The 14,808-nt window shown below is 39.3% G+C and overlaps 1 protein-coding gene across 3 annotated transcripts in view; it reads left to right on the plus strand.

The window, feature by feature from the left end:
• LOC110175286 (SH2 domain-containing adapter protein F) overlaps positions 1-14,790 on the plus strand; it is a 59,444-nt gene extending 44,654 nt beyond the window's left edge. For 2 of the 3 annotated variants that reach the window (XM_055154599.1, XM_055154600.1), the window contains 3 exons: positions 7,958-8,132; positions 8,374-8,493; positions 11,952-14,790. In XM_055154599.1, coding sequence (XP_055010574.1) covers positions 7,958-8,132; positions 8,374-8,493; positions 11,952-12,138 — 482 coding nt within the window. In that variant the 3' untranslated portion in view covers positions 12,139-14,790. Of the gene's footprint in view, positions 1-3,903; positions 4,057-7,957; positions 8,133-8,373; positions 8,494-11,951 lie in introns of all 3 variants that reach the window. The other variant, XM_020941435.2, reaches the window with a different exon arrangement.
• The last annotated feature ends 18 nt before the right edge of the window (positions 14,791-14,808 follow it).

Genomic DNA, 14,808 nt, shown 5'->3' on the forward strand with positions numbered 1-14,808 from the left:
TCGCAGCAGGAGGAGATAAGGAGCACTGTTACTTAAACTCCATGTCCTCTGATATATGCAAAGTTCTTTCATTTGCCCTTTGGTCACTAGTAGCCCATATATTACACACACAGAGACAGTGTTGCCACAATACAAAATTAAAATTTTATACTTGTTTCTTATTATGATACTACAAAAGCCATTTTGGCAATTGAAGGGAATTTTCTACACAAAATAATGAATAATAAATTATATTTTTAAAAATCCATTCAATACCTGTTCAAATTAGTATATCTGGGTTGATTAGTACCAGAGATTTGAGATTTTGACACCCCTACATGCTTTTTCAATTATGATACTCATTAAAGTATACTGTGTACGTTTGTTTTTGTTTTTGTTTTTTTAAATTATGTAACCCTGGAAACATTTTTCTACATTCTATTAAAAAAAACACCACCATATTAAAATCTTTCAAATGTCACTTTTTAGCACTATTTTTCCTAGCTTCACCAGCTGTTTAGCATCCGCCTTGTGCGTTGTCACTGCTCCTCGGGGTTCCTCTGCCACACACAGCTGATAACCTTCTGACAGTGCTCTTTCATGACACCCAAATGTGCCCTGCCATCTTCACTGAGCTGCGCCACGTGCCTTATCTCCACTCGCACACACTGGTCCCACACAACAGCGCTCCTAGGCTCCCACGCCAAATCCCACACCCCTAAGTAAGCCACCGCTGGCCACCCGTCACTAACCGTTCTTTTGTCATTGAAGGCTTAGCTGTCATCTCGTCTGCATGCTCTATTTTCCAGGCTTGAAGATTGCTGAAGCGTATAATGTGACAGCTAAGAAATGCATGGAGTTATGAAATGACATTTAGTTTCTATAGACTGTTGCATAATTCTTACCTCATTTGCATTGTCCCCAAAAGCTAAAAAAGAGGCCTGTCCAATCCCAAAGTTTGAAGTTATTAATTTGAGTCCTAAGCACATCTCCCTTTGGGCATTTATGAGTTGAAGTCAACTGAAGAAAGCTTATGTGTGTTCAACTTCTGCTCATAATGTGTGATACATCACAGTCTCAAAGCTGCTTCTGAATATGCATGCAATTAGCTTACCAAATTAAGCAGAACTAAATTAAATGGTCGCTGGTGGAAACTGGTGTAGCATGTGATTTATGGCAGGGCTGTGTTTACCGTGAAGAAATGGCATGAGCTAATGAAAAGCCTCGGTAAACAAATACCTGGCCTTAATAATAAATCTGTGTCTAGAAGCACAAAGACAAGGCAAGCCCAAGGTAATGCACGGCCAGTTTTCTTTTGTTTAAGTGGGCACTGCCAACATGGCTGTGAAACAAGTCATTAATCCTCTGCTTTCTTAGTTCTTCATCTGGCTCTGAAGAAGTTATTGCAGTACAATGGAACAACTCATATGAGTATATATATATTTTTTACTCTTAGGAAGACTCCCGCACACTTTTGATAGTGAATCCATAATGAATACTGTGTTGCATCAGTTAAGTATATGTAAATTGCATGTAATAATTACTTCATGTTGTCTTTTGGGTGATGTGTGTCAATTAAAAAAATCATGTCAAGTGTATATGTGTGTGTATATAATATATATATATATATATATATATATATATATATATATATATATATATGTTTTGACTCTGCTGTAGTTACCTGCAGTGTAGAAGTGTATCTTTGAGCCACTCCAAACCTGTTGAGTACAGCGTGGTGAGCATGCCTCCCACAGAGCTGATAATCAGTTGTGATCTGAATGGGGCTACAGTAGCTGCAGCAGCTGCTCCTGTACTCTGCCACTCTCACAGGGCACTGCGATAAGCCTCAATATATCTACAACTGACTGGAACTTGCTGATAAGCTTTGGGTTGTTGTTGTGGTGTAAATCAGTTTTGAGCTGGTGGGAGTAGCTGGTGCTTTTCAGTAATTACAATTTGTCATAGAGGTAAACCAAACTGCAATGTTGACATCAGGTGGCTTATGTGGTTGTGCCTCAGTAAGTTCTTGAGCAAGACATTTAAATCTTGTCTCCAGTGTCTGTGTGCATTGATGTATGAATGAGTGACCGGTTCCTTCATGTATAAGTGCTTTAAAATGCCCTGTAGAGGTGGAAAAGCACTCTGGTAGTTGAGACCATTTTTGTATAATCTCTCCACTGTTCAAAAGCAGGTATGTGAACCGGGGAAGCAATATAGCCTAACATTTATTAACATGACATAAAAAAGAAAATTTGCAATAACGATATAATAGCTGTTTAAATGTGGCTCTTATAATGTGTACTTAATTGTTTCAGGCTACTCAAGTTCTGCTTCCACTCCTCACATTTTCTCTTTCATTATTAGAGTTTTTAGTCTTCGCAGAATCTTCAAGTGCCACCACTCTAGGCTTTAGCAGCCATAATCTCTGTCAGCAGTGCATATTATATCACTTTCTTCATATTTGATAATAATATATTCTTATATTTTTGTCACAATATATCACTGGTGATATATTGAAATAGCATCAGAGCTGGGCCATATATCAGTATTGAATGTGATAATGAAAGGTCTGCACCTGTCACCTGCCACTATATGAATCACGGTTGCTTGGCTGGAGTCCACCTGCAGACCCCAACCCTAAGGAAAGGACTGAAAGATGTATTTTTAGAATACAACTGCAAAAGTTGAAACAAAACAGCCAACTTTTGACTGGTTTTATTCAAATTTTCTCCATACTTAAATCTATTTTTCAACGGTGCAGTCAAACAGATGAGAGCCACACTTAGCAAAATCCTCTCCATGTCCACCAAGTGAGGCTGCAGAGTGCATGTCATCTACCGCTCCAAAACAATTACACACTGATCTGCAACGTGAAATAAGCATTAGGCTTTTCATCTCAGAGGAAGAGAGGCCCATACTTTACACTGAAGAGGAGGAAGCTGCATCATATTAGCCCTACAGTAGAAACTTGTCAGACTTTTTTAATACCAAAAATCTTGCCTAGATTTACAATACAATATTGCAATACAATACTGCAGCATAATTTGATTTCACTTAGTGGGACCTATCCTGATCTGCTGGGCTTGAATAGACAGCTGTAAGATTTCATTGTTATTTTTACTAAGGCTTTCCCTTATTTCACCTTTGTGTCCGCAGAGAAAGGACACTGCTATTTACAATTCATTCAGCCTGTCCTTGGCTCTAACCATTCATTCCTCTGTGGCTTCTTTGCTCTTACAGAAGTGCTTGTTGTACTCTGGTTATACCCGACTTGGGCTTAGACATCTATTATTTACAGGACAAAGCCAGGGGAGTGTCCACTGGTCCTGTTGATTATTCTTGTACAGTCTGCATTTCCATTCATCTTTATCATATGTTTCCTCTCTGCACAGCTTTTGCACTGCTGAGTGCTTGTCATAGGTTTGCATTTTATGGTCACAAGTGCTTAAACTGAACAATCTGTTTCTTCTTTAGTCTTAATGCAGTTCACCTAAGGCCTGCTGCATATCTGGTTCTGGAGAGATATTCTTTTACAAAGGGTTGTGGTTTTGTAAATGCAGTAATGCATCACTATACATCCAAGTGGTTCCACTTACGATGGCCTTGTCCTATTTGGCAGGACAAGGATTAAAGGCATTAATTAAACCACAACTCTCTAGTCACTGTGGATCTAACATTACTTCTATTTCCTGTTACAGTCCTGTTTGGTTCACAGCTGCTGATTCTTGGATAACAAAATAAACTTGTTTGTTGAAGTGAATTCTTATCTGTTGTTCACTTATCTGCGCTCTTTTCTTCATTTCTTCTCCTGTCACCTGTTACTTTCACGTTTGTGAATCCCACCTTTTGGTTTTGGTTCTTTCCGTTGTCTTCCTCTTCTTTCATCATGCATCGGTCTGGTGGCTTGGGCGGCTCTTGCAGTAGAGATTAAAGTGATCAAGGACCTGCCGTGGCCCCCTCCTGTGGGGCAGCTCAACACCAGCCCTCCTCCCACTCTAGAGGAGGAGCTGGACTCTCCATCTCAGCCAGCACAGGCCTCCCCTGGACAGGCAGCGTGTGACCAGCACCACCAGGGTGGGTGTTGGTGTTCACATTGTCACTTTGTTCCTCTGCTGTCCTCCATCTTGTCTGTCCTATCACACTATCTTCTACCTGTTCACATATAGTATTGGGAGATCTAATTGTACATATTACAGTGCACATACAGCAATGTGTGGTAGCTAACTTCTATGTTGCATTACTGCACATCCAGTCCTTTCTAAAGCTCTTAAACTTCAGAAATAAACTAGATAATTACTGCAGATTTCCATCTGCATTGTATGTGGATGAAAAGCACTACCTCCTGCATAGGTCTAGAGAGCTGGCTCATTAGTTAGACTGATTCCAAGTTTTCTGCCCCAAACAGTTTTCTGTATGCATAATTAGCACAGCCTGACCCCTATTTCCTCTTGTCAGCATACTCATAAACGTCCCAGATGTCCCTCTGGCCTGTGAACTTTACAAGGTGCTTTTGTCAATAGAAAAATGAAACTCATTTGAGCTTATGGTACTCTTTGTCACTTGTCCGCATCTCATGTTCAGCAGTGTTTATTCAACATGGCCTAAGTGAATAACCCACTTTCAACAGGGTTATTAGTTACATTTTTTTTTCTTTTGGAGTCCTTCCTCAAACTCTGACTATGTAAGTGTAGTAATTACCAGGGGAAAAGCAGGACACGTAGCAGAACTAATGCCAGGAATGGGATTTCCCCCAGAGTGGGCGTACAGAGTTGGGCCATGTAAGACGACACCAGTGTGTGCAGGAGTTGATTTATGTCCATAAATCCATGGGAAAGGTTGTGTTCTCCAGTGATAGCAGTGGATTTAGGATTGGCGTCCAGCTGTAAAATGATCCCCTCGTCTGAGTCAGTTTGGGCCCACTCCACTTCTTTGGGGTCAAAGTTCACTGTGGGAGACACAGGGGGACTTATGACCTCTGTGACCTGTGTGCATACAGTTACAATGCTCTCCTCTGATGACCTTAGCACCAGGCAGACTTCAGTCACAAGGCCAAACACCACACACACACTGTGAGATTAACGATAAGGGGTCTGTGCTCACACCAACCCAACAACTCCACATCTGCCAAATTCAATCCATCAGATGGTCAGTTTGACTTGACAGTGTATACAGATGAGAATATTTTGATATTTGGTGGAGTCTAATTCCTTTTACCTTTTAGGTTCATAGTTTATAGGTTTTTCAGATTTTCACTGTGACATAAACATCACTATCAGAGGGGGAAAAAACAGTCCCTGATATGAATATAAACATGAATATAATAATTAGTAAATGAGAACCAAATAGTCATCTTAATTATATACATTCATGCTTGAGCGTGATTCAAGGAAACTGTGCTGCCTAATTATTCATTCTTATTATTTAGGAAGTGTTTTTCTTTTTTCTGTACATTTGTAAATTATTTCTGTGTGAAACATTAAGATTTCAGTTATTAAAAGCACTTTTAATTGATCTTTTTACATTGTATTTCTGTTAGCATGTTGTTTATTTTCATGATACATACAATTACACAAATACACCTAGTAGCCTCATGAGCAATATAATCTGCTTCCTGTCACACAAGTCTACTTGCCCAACCTGCTTTCTGCTTTTATTTTTCTTGCTTGCTCTCAAGGAAGCAATTTTCGTGTGTATGAGGGCAGGGCCATTAGCCATCAGTCTCCATCTGACTGACAGTTCAATCTGATACACACATTCCATTTGCTGTGCTTTACAAGCAGTGCCACTGATAAGACACACCGCTGACCTGCGCATTTCCACATTTGTGTGTACATAATGTGGATGTGTTTGGATAGATCCGCATTACTGGATATCTCACATTGCCTTTGAGACACCTTCCATGTAATGTTTTACCCACCTGCATATTTATGTTATTATATTGCCAGGTAACAGTAATAGTGTTTGCATGATCTATTAGTGCTGAAGCTGTATAATGCTCTGGTAGGTGTGTGCATTCTTCATGAAAAACCTGAGTCTTGACAGAAAAGGTTGATAGGGTGCATTCCACTAAGAAAAGCTACTCAGGCATTCTTCAATGGCAGCAGGAAAAAGAAGTTTAATCAAGGTCAAATAAGAGCTGCAGTTGAGTTGAATCAGGGAAAAGAGTTAATGCTGGCACTGGGATCACAGTGCAGATTTGAAGAGGTAAAAAGGTGAACATTGAATTGGGCAATGTGAATGCAGCTTTGTTAGTCTCCATTTCTCAGTTCAGACAGACACACACCACATATTAGTATAGTAGAACACATTCTCTAAATTTGAGAAAATGCAGTGATACAACAAGAAGACATCTCTAGACAAAAGCAACATTTTAAGTGGTCACATTCTATTTCTCACAGTCTGTTTCAAGCTGCCTCCATTACATATTTCAGAACATATTTCCTGACCTTGGTATGTAAAAAAACAGATCCAATGACATTCTATAACGAAAAGATTGAGCCCAACATTAAGTTATTAAAAAGAAGTACTGGTGCAAAGGTTACAGATGATGTGAGAGCATTTTTACATGTTGTAATCTGTCAGTGTGGACAGCACTGAGTCCTGCATATGAGTGTCCCCCCGTTAGTTTCCATGGAAACACAATTGTACCATTTTATACTGTACTTTACACTCATGTACACCTTTGTATTGTCTATCATTAATGTGGTTTTGATATTTGACTCAATCATTTTTCATGTTTACTTAGTAGTATGTAGTATTTTGTACTAGACAACTCGCCCACACTGAAGTATACTTTTAGGAAGTGTCAACAGCAGTTTGAGCTTTAACATTAAATGGAGCCAGTGATAGCTTAGAACCATCACTAGCGATGCTTTTGACTTTGGGAAATGTTATCTTTGGTTTAAGGCCATTGAGTTCAACTATTGATTAAATGGGGGAATGAGGGAACCCTCTACTGGTTGAAAACAAAATGGCATCATGGCTGATGTTAGTCCTCAAGCCCATAGAATGCAAAACTACAATGTATAACCTTTACTCTCTGAATATTCAACTGCAATGAATAAATTTGATCTCATGTTGATGTTTTTCCATGTAGGCCCATGTAGAGGAATAGAGCTGCTGAAATGAGTGGACATACCACATTGACAGTGCTCAGAGTTATAGATGGGCCTGTCACTCCCTCCACTCAGCCTGATCCAGGAGCACTCACACTATGCAGAGTAACACTATCCTCTGAGTGGAATGCACAGCAGACAGGCACAAGCCCCTCGTCAATGGCACGTGAAGATCACAGTGTCTGTCAGACTGATTAGTGTTCAGTGCTGCTAATTAACCACTTAACACAGCACTGCCCATTAGTGACAGATTGCTGCAGAAACACCAGCTACTTCAGTGTTGAGTCTATGTGAACTCCTTCTCTGAGAGCACCAGCTTTGATTTGTGGAGCTTAGCTCTTTAATCAGCCATACATGTCCCGCTAAGCCTCACGTCATGTGTGACACTGAAAGAAGACACTGTAGCTCTATTTGTCCGCTCAAAGGGAAATCTGCCTTGACATCATTAGGCTGACTGATGATGAGACGTACTTAACTTTCAGCTGTCTACTCTGGCCTTTGCAAACACAAACACTGTTTTATTGGTCTGCATGCATTATCTCCTGACTTTTATTTGCTCTAGTTAAAAACTGCAAATACAGTCTACCCTCTGATTGATTGAATGGTATGAACCTAGTAATGCACTCAAGTCCTTTCGAGTGTCCATGCACCTTTAGACAATTTCCCACTCAGTTGATATTTGTTGTGGACTTTGACTGTTAAAATGCTTGCTTACTTTTCTTTTCCTTTTCTTTTTTTTGTATTTTAATTGCCATATGATTTGTATGTCGTTTTACGTTATTTTTTAATCTGATTGGCACTCATCTTTTCTGAACTCAACTGTGATACATTTTCATGACACTCATATTTTTGTGTTACAGTACAATTTGATGGAGTGGAGAAGTCCAGAATGTCGCCTACTAAAGATGGGAAAGCTCGGCCACTCCAGCGACACTCCAGCGGGTGTCTAGTTAACACTAAAATGACCTCAATGGACCACAGCAGCTCTTCAGTGGGGGAGCGCATTGACCCGACCATGCCCCTGGAAAACCAGTTGTGAGTCATGATAACATTAACCTTATCATTTGCTTACTAATGTGAATTTGAAATGAATCCAGGTGTACATGAATAAACAAAAAAGCTTCAGCGAACATTTCATAATATTATTATTATATTATAATATTATTTGAGTTAATGCAAAGTAAATGCAGGTGGTAGATTTATCATTATTTTTCACAAACTAGACATGCATTTTATTGTATTTTTGTGCCTATAATTCTTGACTTTTTTCCTGTAGCTGGTACCATGGAGCCATCAGTAGAACAGATGCGGAGTCTCTTCTCCGGCTGTGTAAAGAGGCCAGCTACCTGGTGAGAAACAGCGAGACCAGCAAGAATGATTACTCCCTCTCCCTTAAGTAAGGACTACACTGTCTCCTGTATAACATAAATAGATACGCTACACATGGATATGACCAATGTAGTCCAAGGTGAAGATGTATAAAACTGCTGCACATTACAATAGAGCTAAGTAATAGGTTTAGTGCTGACTGTGCATTTCCACCATGATCATGTTGAACTTTGACCCTATTCTCCCACCTCCTCCTGTCTGTCCACAGCCCCTCCTGCCCCATTGACCCCCTTTGACAACACTGGTGCATGATATGCTGTGCCCCACAACTCAGTTATCTGTGCCCTTCATATAATCAATGTGACTGAATGGATTTAGAACACCCCTTGTTTTCATTACCTGAAGTGTGACAGACAAAGTGATATGGTTGGAGAACTTAAACATAAATTAAATAAATATCATAAATGTATAAATAGATAAATAAAAAGAAATATCATCCACAATGTTTACTTTTATAGGTCAATGCCAGTGCCTTATCCTGTAGATAGTAGAGACATAGTTTTTTTTCGTTCTTGCTGTCTGATGTGAAAGCGTAGAACCTCCAGATTTCACAAACATCAAATTATAACATGAATAAAAGGGGCATCATGTTGAGTGTTTTTGTAACTAAGAAAAAATATGCAAAGCTACATTTGATTTGAACATATTTACTACTTCGTATCTGGGGACGTGGTTCAAGTAATTGTACATTTCATTTTAGATAGCTAGAGCTCTCTGGATTCAGATTTAGTTTATTTCTCATGGTGTGCTGGTGCTTATCAGTTACATTTACTTTATTTCAACTTAAAGTATTTCAACTTGCCATTGTCTGTTTTTGGAAAAATCTTCAGCTTGCAACTAAGTGTGTGGGAAACAGAAGAATACAGAGAAAACCCCATTAGCATAGAGAATGTTTTCAGAATCTGTTTGTGTTACTGTGCTCTCAGATGCCCCCCGTCTTTCAACTTTGGGACAGACGAGGTGCAGAGAACAAACTGTAGGTTGATTTATGGAAATGACAGGTGCCATGCCGCTGGGCAGAGGTATCTGTAAGTTCAGTCCTCTGACAGAAGCCCATCTCCCCTCCTTCTGGCTCTGAAAATGAATTAAAAGTGGAGGTGAAGATCCTGCATGTTCTGGGCTGCTGAAAAATGTATCAGGGCACGAGGTGGCACGTATGTCCACTGCATTATTGATACAGACAGATGCAGCTGAGACCCTATCCTTCAGAGGCCACAAGGTGTTTTTTATCTGTTTTGCCCTTCTAACCCTCTTTTCAGGCCACCTGCCACACTGCACCTCTCGTCTTTGAACACTTTAAGCTATTTGTACCATTTGAACCTCAAAAAGCGTTTAGAAATACCTCAGACAGCTTTTATGATGACTTTGGAGAGAAACTGACTTCTTTCTAACAAAACCTTTTGAATTGTTGCATAGGGAAAAGAAGATGGGAAAACAGGGACTGTTTTGTTATATTTGAGTGTAAAAGATTATTCTTCAGACAGACGAAATGAAGACCTCATCATCAAAGTTAGGTCTGCCTTGGAAGCTCTACCAGATTTGCTTTTAAGCCTGTTTACTGTATGGCTTTACTCGCATTTTCATATCTTACCAAATGTAGAAAAACATCCTCTTGTCATTATGGTAATGAGAAATGGAATTATCTTTTGAAGGGTGTACTTTCTCTGTTGCCATAGATATTATTGAGAGCGTCATTCCTGAAGATAGAGATAAGCTTTGATTGCCGTCAACCTATTTCTGTCTTGTGGAAAGGGTTCAAGTCAAAGGCACAAAACCCCAATAAACCAGCACCTGTCTATGAGATGAGTCCAGATTAGCAATACCCACAATACCCTGTTTAAATGATAAATCTACAAAAAATAGGCTATTCAGATAGGTGACGCTAGCTATAGTGATCCATTGCTGAGTAGTGCTGTCTTTGTAATGTGATAAGGAGCTGAAGTCTTGCTGGAAAACCTTTTGGGAATCTAAAAAGGATGTTATTGATGTGTTTTTCTTTTTAAAGTGTGGCCCTGTGTAACCTAATGCCCATCTCCCCCAAGAGCTGATGAACATTTATCAAAAGCCTTGCTGAATCCCGCATTTCTAAGAACAGCTCAAATAGCACCACCACCTTTCAAACCAATTTAATCTCAAACAAATTATTAATCATCACGAGCTATCATGACCTTAGGCTGTGTAATTACAAGGATTTATTTATTTGATTTTGATAGCGTAAGTAGTGTCATAAAATTAGACCTTTCTTTGACACAGAATATGACTAATATTTAGATAATGAAACATGTTAAGTATTTGTAAGCCAAATGTCCATAGTTTGAACCCAGAGCATTCTTAGCATTTTTCTGCTTGCCTGTTATCAATGCTATTATTTCTGAATATGGAAGAACCAAGGAACAAATGTACATCTTTTACGTGTGCAATTATGAGATAAGTAAAAAATTGTCTATGCTATTTTCAGCCATTTGAGCACTGTATCTGCTGACTACTCACCATACGACTAGAAAAATGTGTATGTATGGTAAAAGCAATTGTTTGAAGGGCTAAAATGAGATTCAACAATCAGTACTAATCAGATAATCTTATGACCCATATAGTCATGTTCCTCATCAAAATGTTTAGTCCACTTGTATCGTGCAGCTTCAAACTCTTGTCAGTGTCCTAAATTTAGTGATTGGTAGGCTTTTGTCTCACTGGCCGAAGTCAAAATCTGTTCTGTAATTGTCTAACTAATGGTAAAAACATTTAAATACAGTCCCCTAGAAAGTACTTTAGTTACATTTTTTTGTCTGCTTTTGATTTTGTATAATTTTCTACTATTATACATGTTAGTGCTTCTAGTAATGTTGTGAATACTTTTTATCCCACTCATACACGTAGTTTACTCCAGTCATGTAATTGGTTGCAACAGGAATGACTTCCAACATAACAATGAGTCAACATGACAACCCCTGACAAAAAAGGTACAGCAGTCATATACAAATGAAATGTACAATTGAAATAAATAAAATTGTATCTCTACTCTTAAGTTTACAGTAGACTTGCTTGTGAGCTAAAAAGTGTAATTTGCCCAGTGCATGTTACAGTCTAAGAATTTTCTCCTCTTTACATGTTAATGTATAATGTTCGAAGTGCAGAGTATTGACATGTTCTATTTTAAAGCCGATTACTGGCAAACTGTAAAAGGTATTGATCAATGGCCAGGGGAGCTTTTAATTTGCTCTGCATTTATAGCTGTAGCTTAAGTGATTCATCCTGGGGGTTCATTAGTCTCATCCTTATGTTGTGCAAGTCTAGTCCACTACCTTAAGCACCCTACCTTTTAGCCTTCCTCCGATGGCCCTCTACTGTAATTTTACATTCATGCTGTTGTGTACAGAACAAACACAGATATTTTTGTAATTGCTGTAGAGCTGTGTTTTGTTTTTTTTAATTTGAAAACTAACAGTGTGTTTTGTGTTTCCCCAGGAGCAGCCAAGGCTTTATGCACATGAAGCTCTCACGGACCAAGGAGAACAAGTACATACTGGGCCAGAACAGCTGCCCCTTTGACAGCGTGCCTGAAATCATCCACTTTTACTCGAGCCGCAAGCTTCCCATTAAGGGGGCCGAGCACATGTCCCTGCTGTACCCCGTGGCCATCAGGACACTATAATGTTCGGGGGCACCTGCTGGCATATATAACCTCACTGGTTTGGAAAAGTGGGGTTGGCCAGAGTTCAACTAGAGACCAGTGGGGAATAGAAACTGCTGATGAAACAGACTCACCTCATTGGCCACTGGACAGTTTGTTGAACTGCAAGGCCAAATGCATACTGTCTAAATAAGAAAAAAATGGTTGTTGCAAAAGTCTTTATAAATTTATTTTATTTTATTTATAAAAAGGACCCACTTAATTAAGTGGCATCTAACTGATGAACATAATTTCAGTGATCCTGGAGCTCCCTTAGCACTTGAGGCTTAAAATAGGTACAGAAGATGGATTTTTTCATTAGAATGAATCTTATACCCTGTGCCATCCAATTAAAGTGGACATTCTGCAGAATTTTGGATGGTTGCTCTTATTTCAATTCGGCTCTGTTAAGGAATGGGAAGACCTGAAGTTGGATCCAACCTCCACTGACATAAAAACATCAGCCTTGTATGAATGGTATCCCTAGCTGCACATGAAGCAACAGGCCAGAGCTCGGCACACTGATCTCTCTATCTTGTCAGAATACATGTTGTGTGCTATCCATCACTGAACAGTGGTATCATGCCACTGACAGTGTAAGTACCATAGTTGCAGAGACAGCCACGAGAGAGTGATGGATGGTTCCACCTATCTACCCCAGTACCATTGGCTGAGGCTTCAGCCCAGAGCCTCTTCCAAATGAACCAAATTACCCTCTCTCTACCCCTGCTTTCCACTGGCTATGCATTGGGAGAATGAAATATGCCTGCATTGTCTACCTCAGAAAGAAAAATCAATTTCATTCGTCCATCTGTGGATCAATAGGTACAATGGGATTACGGATATCGATCTGCCCTCCTTTTGACATTCCCAGTTCCTTTACAATTATATCAGTGTTTTTTAAGAAATGCATTTTGGGAACAGTCAGTCACACAAATTCCAGCAAATTATTCCAGATCCAAAATTGTATGTATACTCACTACTATATACAGTGATGTGATGTCAGTAACAAATGTTTTGGTTAATGCCTTATAATGCATGGGTCAATTCAAAAGGCTAGATCACCAGAGGTCCAAGTCTGCTTTTAACGATTGTTCTGTGACTGGTATATTTATTCTGGTTTCTGATGTGTTCCTTATTGTGAGGGCCAGTACCCCTGTGGCCAGCCCTCCAGTCCTGTGCCCATGTGATTGTGGTTTTTGGACTTTTCTTGGCCTCTTTTTCTGTGGTGCTCTGTTCATATTCTTGCTTCTGCCTACTGCACGTTGCCTCAGTGGCCTGTCTTCTGACCATTTTAGATTGTCAAGCCTCAAAAAGCCGTAGAAAACATTTCTACAATTTACCCATTTATTTAAATGTGTGAATGATTGTTGGTACAAACTTATCACAGCCATTGCTTTAGCCTTTGTTTTTTTCACCTAAGAGACCTTCTTGGATTCATTTATCTGATACAGACTCAAAAAATGCTGACCAGTTACTACAGTTAGCAATAAAGTCACACGTCAGGGCATTTTGACTGCCTTGTGTTTGTATGCAAAATATTCAGTAATTACTGTAGCACTAGGCCTACATCTTTACTACTACTATTAGAATTTTGTGGGAAAGTAATTTTATTTCAGTATTAAAACTAAATAAAATGTCTTGACAACAGTCAGAGGGTTCAGCTGTGATTGCCTTTAAGTTAAATGATCCATCTGATAAATTAGTTATCAAAAGTGCACATAATCATTGATTTCAAAATATTTAATTGAACTGCTGTCACTTTTATTGTAAATTGGTGAAAGCATAAAAGGGAACTGGCTATAAGTACAGCACTTCTGTACCTGCTGTATGCTATGCAAACACAGACAGTTACTTGTGACATATAAAATGGATCATTTATACTGCTACCAGAAAGGGATGTTGAATATTTGGTAGTACATGATGTGTGCCCTCAAGCTATTGATGGACAAAGGTCAGTTAATAAAGCCACCTTTTAGAGCTTTAGTGAGGGAAACTAAGATGACATTATGGACCTATGTTAGTACATGTAAAGGATTACACTCAATGTGCAGTCTGAATGTTCCCAGGAAAAGCTATATATTTGCTTTCTGCTGCTGATGAGAATAATTTCTATAAGAGTCTGTATATGGTGGCTGCACTGTCTGTCAAGAGGCCTTAGCTTTGGATTTAAAAAGGGAATGCAGGAGGTATAGTTTGGGGAGGGGTGAGACCATGGGGTGGGTTTTCTGATTGAAGAAGAGATGGTCTGTAATCAGTGGACATGCTTCTGAAAATGTCTATTATTAGAATCTAAACGCGCCCTTTTGCCCTCCTCAGAAGTGTCTTAAGCCATTGAACTAGGTGCAACTGCATACACACCATTGTGCATCTGTGTGTTTGGGTGTGTGTAGTCGAATGAGTGTGATTTGTTGTAAGCAGTTATCAACTTGCCCAATGTGTGTCGTCACTTAAACCCGGTTAAGTGGCATGAATGGCGTTTTATTTGTGTCCATTTTGTGCCACCAATGTATGCACTACTAAAACATATCTGTACAGTCCCTCATGGCCAAATGTATATACTGAATGTACTGAATGGGGACCATGAGGCAAAGAGGTTCAGCCTAAAATAAAAATTGGGTTTATTAAGTTAAATGTGTCAACTAATGATTT

This window comes from Boleophthalmus pectinirostris, unplaced genomic scaffold, assembly GCF_026225935.1.
Source record: "Boleophthalmus pectinirostris isolate CB_2022bp ecotype Guang Dong unplaced genomic scaffold, ASM2622593v1 HiC_scaffold_19, whole genome shotgun sequence".
NCBI classification, from domain to species: domain Eukaryota; kingdom Metazoa; phylum Chordata; class Actinopteri; order Gobiiformes; family Gobiidae; genus Boleophthalmus; species Boleophthalmus pectinirostris.